At 31.9% G+C, this 9065-nt stretch overlaps 1 protein-coding gene across 1 annotated transcript; it reads right to left on the minus strand.

The window, feature by feature from the left end:
* Positions 1-2109: 2109 nt before the first annotated feature.
* LOC142616422 (F-box protein At3g07870-like) lies at positions 2110-8740 on the minus strand. The gene is made up of 2 exons (XM_075789281.1): positions 8627-8740; positions 2110-3360 (listed from the first exon to the last, which is right to left on the minus strand). Exons 1-2 carry the CDS (start codon positions 8738-8740, stop codon positions 2110-2112), a joined length of 1365 nt encoding a protein of 454 aa, XP_075645396.1.
* Between the last annotated feature and the right edge of the window lie 325 nt (positions 8741-9065).

Here is a 9065-nt window from a genome sequence, read left to right on the forward strand (position 1 = left end):
CCAAATATGTTTCTCCTAAATTTTTCCTAAAATTATGCTATTTGGCAGAAAAATGCTGTGATGTTGTTTTACTCAATGCTTGATCAATTGACTAAGTTTACTTGTATCATTGAGTACTACTAAACGATGTCGTCAGCAATGTGCAAATACTTTATAATTTCCTTTTGAAAAGTCAAAAGCCTACATTGAGATAGCTTCTTTTACACCTAAACATGAATAGGAAAACTTAGAACCATCTCGTTTGTCATCTCCCCTATAACAAAATATTTCAGAGTGTTCTGTTTAGAAATAGTTCAGTTATTCTTGATTGCCATCAGATAAGACATGTGCTCAAAAATGTCAGAAACTGTATAGTCTGTTAACTCGTATTGTATTATACACACATGAAACAAGTGTTAGGACACAGTATAAAGTCAATTTCCATTCTCCCTTTGCTCTTTTCTTCTACTATCTTCTTTCCTATTCCTCTTATTATCAATGATTTAGTTTCTGTGATATTGGAAAAATATACATTTCAATTACGTAGTCAAATTAATGGCATGGATAAAGAACTAAAGATTCAATCAAAGCCTGCTTGATTACATGCTTTGAACGAGGTTGTAGACTAGAGGCCAGGCACAATTATTTGTTAAAATAAAGGATGCTTACATAAAAAGAAGAAAACACTATACTACTTTAAATGCCAGACTATGTTCACCTAAACATATACAAGTAGGAATAGCAATACCTACTCAATGATATTTCTCATTTACACGAAATGAAGAAGTTGTACCTTGTAACTTTTCTTGACAGAGACATATATGCCCGATTCTTTTTTTTTTTTTTTCTTTCTTGTTTTCCAATATACTCCTTTCTATAATTTTTATACAAAAAATTAGCATCACCAATCTTTTTTCTTCTCGTTGCTTTACTACATAGAGACCACCTGCTTTTAGTGCCAGAAGAAATAGATAGGTGCTTGAAGTGAAGATGTTCAGAGGTGGAAATCAAGAGTTTATTCTTATCTAAACTGGATAAACTTTTTTGTTGCAATACTATTTCTGGATCATATTATTCACAATCAAGCAAATTATGGATCATATTTGTTTGCTAAACTTCAAATTTATGAAGTTTGTTAGATGATGTACAGTATGTTCCAATCTAAATAAAGCTGTTATCAAAAATTGGGGGAGAAAAGTTGAATGAGATCATTTTTTTCTGATTGAATTTTAATTGTAGTTGGTTTTCTAGCCAAGATTGCTATTTGTAAATTAGTAGCAAATATTTCATGTCCATACAAGAAGTCAAATATGGTACAAAATTATTCTTAGATCAACATGCAATTAAAATGGTAAATAAAGGCATCAGCAACCAAATATGCTCATGAAGAAATTGGGTGAATAATATCATATGCCCAAGAGAAAATCCAATGAACCTGAAAGCCTAACAAATATATGTCTTAAATTCTTCCTTTTCAACCACTCAAAAGGTTCTATATACACATTCCATAGTACTATAAACTATAGCGTGTTTCTCCAAGATAAAAAAAGCAGAAAGTATAAATAGAAACATAATTTTAAGCAGCTGAACGTAGTTGTTGATTCACATAAACTGACAATACACGTGATTTGAGTCATAATAGCATTACATATTTAAATATGCCTCGCAGAAGACAAACATAGGGGGGTATCGCAAGATCAAATATATTCAAACAATTTATCTATCATAAAAATAAGCTTCTTGTAATTAACATTATAATTAGATGTACTGCAGAAGCCAATAAAGACCATATAGCTTGAACCGAGGAATTAAGAAGATGACCCTAAAATTTTAATACACGCTCTAAATAAGTAATTGGCTACTCCTTTTTCAACCTCCACAGTTTTAGAGCTTCTTTTTATTATCTTTCAATCTTTTTTGATGAACTATTATCTTTCAATCTCTTCTGCCATTTCCTCAATCTGTTGTTTATATTTTAGCAGAAAAATGATAATATACATGTCAAATGGAAATATCAAATGCCATAAAAGGATAATATAAATTTGGAACAAAAATTATGTTTTTAACAATACTAACATGCCTACTACAATTAAAAGCATAACAAGGGTTTCAATTCATTCATATGACTTCTCAGTAAGATATCACATTTGCACCATCTAGTAAAGCAAGGTTCTCCATGTAAGTAGCTATAACTAAAGGATGTATAGCTTGAATACTAGTCTCCTTCTCATATAGAGTTTTAGGGTCTATTAAAACATACTTATCTTCCAAGCTGCATATTGCTTGGGACTTCTTTTGGATTAGAAGTGATCCATACTTGGTGAAACCAATGAAACAAGTATGAGTTTGAACTGGTACAACACAAAGTTTATTCCATGATTCACACACACCGTACTCCCTCATCACCCATACGCAACACAGCATGCCATGTGGTTGTTGTTCAAATTTTGCTAAAGCTAGTTTTTCCTTGACTGATGTAAGACATTTCCCATCTTTGAAAGAGTGATCATCAGGCAGAGGTAACTCTTTGAATTTCTCACTATTGACATCAAATGACAATATCATTTCAATATAGCGCTTCTCTTGTCCTCCTCCCTCTTCTATCATATCTAACATCCAATGCAAATGTCCACTAACAAATGGGAATGGCTTAACACAACTAAATTTGTAGAAAACAACATTGGGTCTCCATGAGATTCCAACTCTTTTCCATGAATCCGAACTTAATGTATACACCTCAGCCTCAGGGGGAGGCATAGGTTGGGTAAAAGGCCTTGAGATCCTCACAACCTTGTAATCATTTTTTTGAGAATGGTGAGCAAATCCAAGTTTAGCAAGATGTAATTGGCTTAAGCAAGTATCAGGCAGCTTCTTAAATTTTCTAATGCTGGGGTTCCACAAGTATACATCATTAAACCCAAAGAATACATTATTAATTAGGGAGTCTTGCAGCCTAAAATCACCGAAACACAATAGTCCATTGCATGAACCAACTAAAAAGGCAAGCCCAGATTGAAAACTAAAGGGAATTTTAAACTCAGATATACCATCAAACGTGCGGTCACAAGCGACCTTCAAGTCTTGATTGTCAAGATTAATTGTTGGCACGCGTATGACATAACCTTGATTGTGGCACAAAAACATATCAAGGTGGGTGGAAATGAAATTGGGGTTGGTAATGCGAGAGTACCAGGATTTGCGAACACACCTGAATCTTAGGAGTGATTTCACGGGTAGCCTTGCTAGGATGTCCAACACGATGTCATCTGGGAGATGGTTCTTCTTCTGTCGGAGGATCGGTGGTTGTGGTCGTGCTTCTTTCATTTGGGATATTTTCCACCAGAAGAGAGGGGACGCTAAAGAGAGAGAGAGTGAGCAACACTACTTTTGGAATAATTTTGGAATTCACATCGATAATTGATGAGGGGTCAATAAGTTTATCAAAATAGGCATAATATAATATTGTAGATTTTGCTCAACATTAATTCATTGGTATGCTCTCTTGGATGTATAAGTCTAATTAAATACTTTGCAAATGTATCTTTTTTGAATGCTATATCCCAGCTGATCGCTTCTTATGTTTGGTAGAGTATATTTGTTTGTTTTGACTGTTATACTTTTTCATAGATAGTTTTCCAAATTTCCAAATTTTTCAATGTAGGTTAAAGGAAAACTAAAATTTGGTAAACAAAAATCCTTAACAAAAATTTGGCTTATTCTTAAGAGGTTGTTTTCTGTGTTTATTTTATGAAAAACATTTTCACTCTCATAGTTTCCCTTTCATGTTTTGAATTATAAAGTTAATGTTCTTAATTTTCTGTGTACCAGATACCAAAAAAAAAAAATCCAACTTATTTTCAAGTTGGCTACCAAATACTAGAAAATGAGAAATTTTTCAAGAAAATTTATTTTGGAAAACGACACATCTATATAATAAATAATAGTCGTAATAACTAATAGTCGAAACATTTAACTTTTTGTTGACTGCTCTTTATTGCGCCACGTGATTTTATAATTTAATTACACAATTACCTTTAAAAATACCAAAAATTGTATCTATTCGATTAACTAATTAAACAAACTCTTTCTCAAAAAAAAAAAATGATTAAACAAATCGTTTTAGTGAAATTTTTACTGCATTTGTGTTCAATTGCCTATATAAATTAGAGACATGCTTTTTTGTCTTAAGTAGGCACTAGGCAGTTACAAAAGATTAGAAAAACTTCTTTCTCATCACTTCTATACTCTTCGCTCCTTCTCTCTCTCTCTCTCTGAAAGTTTATTTCCTGTCAACAACTCTGAAACAATTTCGCCAAACATCTTCCTCATGTTTTACCATACAAAAAACGCTTATTTCCTGGCTTTATTTTGTTACTCTTTATCCAAACCCTAACGCAGCCTCTTCACTTCCATCTTAGATGATGAAATTTTGGAGTCCCTACTCCCCGTCAATCTCTATTTCAATGGATTTGCCTCTTTATTTATTGTCAACATCTCTTCAATTATTTTCTTTACTGTTGTGCTCTCCTTTTTCCCCTTTGCAAGAATAGACATAGTGAAGTTTGAAGAAATAGAACAAAGGACTGTCTTCACCAGCCTATTCCCACCACCAACCAGTGAAACTGCACTTCTTTCGTTTTCCCCTTTCAGTTGTAGTGCTTGGGATTTTCTTTTTTAATCCTCTTTGTCTGCGTGATTTTGGTGGCTAAATTTCATTCTTCTACCCCTTCGATGTCCATGCAGTACCCTTGCTGTATTGCATTGTTAAAAAAAAAATCAATATTGCAACTTCTGCCATGTTTTTATTATATTGTTTTACCATTGCATGTTTTAATTTAGACAATTTCCAAATTACACCATGCTTCTAGCAGTGACTTGAACGGTGCCTATTACTTGTGTGTATTTAAATTTCTTAGTGAATACATTGAACATACTGAATATATAAATGTGTGGGAAAACTTCAAATAGTCTTGGAAGATGTTCATTTAAATTTCTTTGACATTTTTCCTTCATATTCAGAATCAGTGAACTATTAGGACTCTCTTCTATGTTTTGCATTGAACTCTCAAGCTTTAGCACTCAAATTGTATTAGCAATCCTTAAATGTTTCTTCTCTACGTTCAAATTGCACTTTTAAGTTTTAAACTAATTTATAACCTCCAAAATTTGCAAACATAGTTTCTTTGTGTTTTCTTTTTTATATTAAGTCATGTTTTTCTCTTCATATTGTTAGGCATAAAGAAAAAGGCTACTGAAAGTCTTTAAAATGCCAATAAACCTTCACATCTCTATGCTTTCTGTTGCTGACTTCACTATGGTAATAGAACTGTCTGGAAGTAATCTTTAGGTAATGATATCATGCTTTCTATCTCTACCCTATTTGTTTTCTTCTATATCTTAATTCTAAAAATTTGTTTCTTTAGGTTTTTGTTGATGCAACGATGACTCTCCATCTCCTTGAAATTGAAATTGAATAAAAAAAGTTGTTGTACAATCCAAGGTTATATTACCCTGGTGATGAAGAAGATAAGATGAGTATTTTGGTTCATTTCACTTCAATTCTTGATTTGTTTTGGGTGACAGAGTTGCAACATTGAGTGTGTGTTGGGTTAATATCTGTGTTTGTATATATTTTTCAACCATGGCATCTCCTCTGGATGAAGTTAAATGAGAATTCCAGAAATTCCAATATAGTTGCTTTGTAGATAAAATAGAAAAATTTATTATTGAAATCCATGACTGTTTGGCTGTGTAATCCATAGAAAGTTTGGCAGTAAATCCCTATTTCTATCTCCTCGTAATTATTTTTCTTTTTCTCTCTTTTTGGAAGAATATGAAACTAAATCTTAAAATGAAGTTTTAGACTCTAATTCTTATAGGGCTCCCAAGTTGGAACCCTTCTATATTTTTCTCTATAAAATTGAATTACAATGGCCTTTAAGAATATGTATTTGGAAGTTAGGGGAAACTGATAAGTAGGTTTGGCTTGTTTATGATTTATTTCTTGGTGGCTTTGTGCATTGAGATTAGAGTTTGGATTTTCTCTACAAATTTTTTAATTTGTCATTGAGAATGAATTGTTAGTTCAGTGAATTTGGGTTTGATTTAGAGGTGGCTCGGTGTTTTTGAAAGTATATTTGTAAAAAAAATTGTGGGTCAGTGAATGTGATCTTACATTAGAGATTTTTACTGATTTGGTGGTGGCAGTGGTATTGAACATGGACTTGGTTTTTGCATATAGGTTTGCATAAGTGAATTAAACTTATCTTCTAATAATATTAGATTTTATACTCCAATTATTTTTTTTCTCATCAACACATATTCTTTTATCTTACTCTCATCTCTCCTACAAATTTCACTCTATATATAAAAGTACCCAAAATGAATAGGATATATTCCTTCTTTCATTTATTTATGTGCCCTATATAGGGGATGTCTTATTGTTTGATTTATTTTTTCACTTGATATATCAAAATTTTGTAGATGCAACGACCATTTTTTTGGTTACTAATATTACAATTTGACTAGATTTGTAATAAAGCTTTGGCATATTTTTTTAAAGCATGTTGAGTATGTTGCTTTTGAGAAAACTGGTAGTAGTAATACTGTTATTTGTTTAATGATAGGCATATATCAATTTTGAAATATCAAAGGGTGTGGTTGAACGGATCAGAGAGCTTGATGAGAGGCTTATAGAAATATTAAAGCATTTGAAGGTAGGGATAAGCTATAAAAAGTTGGAGGTTACTTTTAACTTTGTTCCTAGATAGAATAAACTACTCAAATTTCTTATATTGGTGTATTATTTTAAGAGATTTGAACTTTTATTGGGCTTTGAACTTTTGTTAATATTCATGTATTGCTTAAAGTTTTTTTTTTTTTTTTTTTTTTTTTTTTGGTATGGAAACTTCCATCTGGATCTAACAATTCTTTATTGTTATATTTTTTAATTATGTTTTAATTACTTGAAATTTTTCCTTGAATTAGAAGCATATGAGTTTGTGAATGTATAAGAAAACTTACTTTGCTTTATATACCCAAATTTGTAGTCCAACTTGCAATAGATTTTGATTGTAAAATGTGACGAGACTCATTGCTCTTTGTGGTATTTTGGCTACCTTTTAGGTCAGACTCATAAGAGTTCAGATTTTTTGCTTTCATGATCTATCAAGAACTAAACAAAGCAATGGTTGTTAAGTACTGCATTTGGATGATCCAAAAGTTATGTACACATGATTTTATGCATTTGTTTGAGCTTTTGGAATCTCGGTTCATGAGTAAACAATTTGTGTGTTTTTGTTCCGTGTATGTGTATGTTTTATGTCCTATTTGGGTTCCAAGTTATGATATTATTCAGTTTTGATAGAAGATTATTAAATAGTGTTCATGTTATAGCAGTTTAACATCACTCATTGTGCATGCCATTTGATTTTCTATAGGGATTTGAACTACCTTAAAGTATAAATCATAAAGGAAATAGTTGATTTGATGACAAAGGCTATGAGGGATTCTAGGAGTAGAAATAGTATAAATTCAGGCTGGAATTTTATACAAAAACAGTTGAACTTATAACCAAGAGAAAAAGGAAAATTCTGTGGGTTACTCTAACATTCACCCTTGGACAGGCTCATTGAAATCGAATCCCTATTACTTCCAAAAGGAATATGAGCATGAACTAAAATAGTCTTTACTTATGAATACACCCAGTGAAAATACTGAAAAGTTAAATTGAACATGGTTTAGATAGGTGCTACGTGTATTTTTGATCAGTAGATAAGTAGATATGTTTTTTTTACCCATATACATTACATTGTGTATGGGTCAAATTAGAGAGGTGATCAAATATTAGTTATGTTACCTAGCTTGATTCTTGAACATCTAGATAAAGGATTCACACTTGGTCCATGCTTTACATTATATTACTTTTTATATTTAGAAACTTTATTACGCCATTCTACCCTTTCACAAGGAAATGGTAAGACTTGCTTGGTGAACATTATATCAAACTAAATGTCCTTGTGGTTCAATTTTTTTTTTTTTTTTTTTTTTTGGCTTAAAATAAGATTTTTTTTTTTTTTCAAAAAATTTTATCATTAGAACAAAGTGGACATATTTAATAGAAAAAAATTAACACTATTTCTTGGGTCTCATTTTTATTAGTTTTCTGTGCATTGCACGGGTTAGCGACTAGTTTTCTAAAAAAAAAAAATCTATCAAAACAAGCAAACCAAATATCATAAAACATTTTCCAACTCATTATACACGAAATTTTCTTAATTTTCTACGTGTACTAGATATCATAAAACATTTTTCCAACTCATTTTTAACGTTGCTACCATATATAAGAATATGAAATAGTTTTCAAGAAAATGTATCTTGGAAACGACTCATTTTCCAAAAAATTTAAAATATAAAAAAAGGTTTTCTAACAAAACAAGCAAATGAGAGGAGCATGGCAGGTTGGATTATCAAATTGATTTAGTAAAAAAATTATGTGTTTAGTATGACAACTAAAAAGTTTCAAGCAAGCCACCAAAACCAACCACCAAACTACCGACGACCGCTAGTAGAGCAGTGACTTTGGTGATTGGATTGCCAGCACCTATGTCTAGTCTAATGGCTGGAACGGAGGTTTTGGTTATTAGACCTTTGGAACTGGACAATGTCTCCAATGATCAAACCCCCCAACACCAACCTCCAAAGTGGCAACCTCAGACATAGAAACACCGGCATAGGTCGCTGGAGCAGTGGCTCCTATCATAGCAATTGTTGCTCCGATGGTCAAAACCAGCACTGGCTACCCAGCTCCTGGACCGATGACCTAGCCACCGGATGGGATGAAGGGAAGCTACTATATGTTTTTGTAAAATGTTTTACCAAATTTTTCAAGGTAAAGCATTTTAAAACTTCTATAAAGAATTTTGCAATCAACGAAAAATATTTATAAATTTGACCACATTTTATATGCAAACAACCACCCAAAAATTGAAAAACATTTTTTGAAAAATACTTTACTTCAAAACAAATGGATTGTAATCCTGTGGATAGGGTGGGGAAAATGTAGCAATTTCATGTTACTTTGTATA

The sequence above is a fragment of the Castanea sativa genome, chromosome 11 (genome assembly GCF_040712315.1).
Source record: "Castanea sativa cultivar Marrone di Chiusa Pesio chromosome 11, ASM4071231v1".
Classification (NCBI taxonomy): Eukaryota; Viridiplantae; Streptophyta; class Magnoliopsida; order Fagales; family Fagaceae; genus Castanea; species Castanea sativa.

Bases quoted from the DNA above. Each gene is read 5' to 3' on its own strand.
- LOC142616422 (XM_075789281.1), bottom strand. From the start codon at position 8,740: ATGATAGGAGCCACTGCTCCAGCGACCTATGCCGGTGTTTCTATGTCT. The intron at 3,361-8,626 runs GTCTAATAACCA...TTCCAAAAGTAG, and splicing joins GACATTGTCCAGTTCCAAAG to TGTTGCTCACTCTCTCTCTC.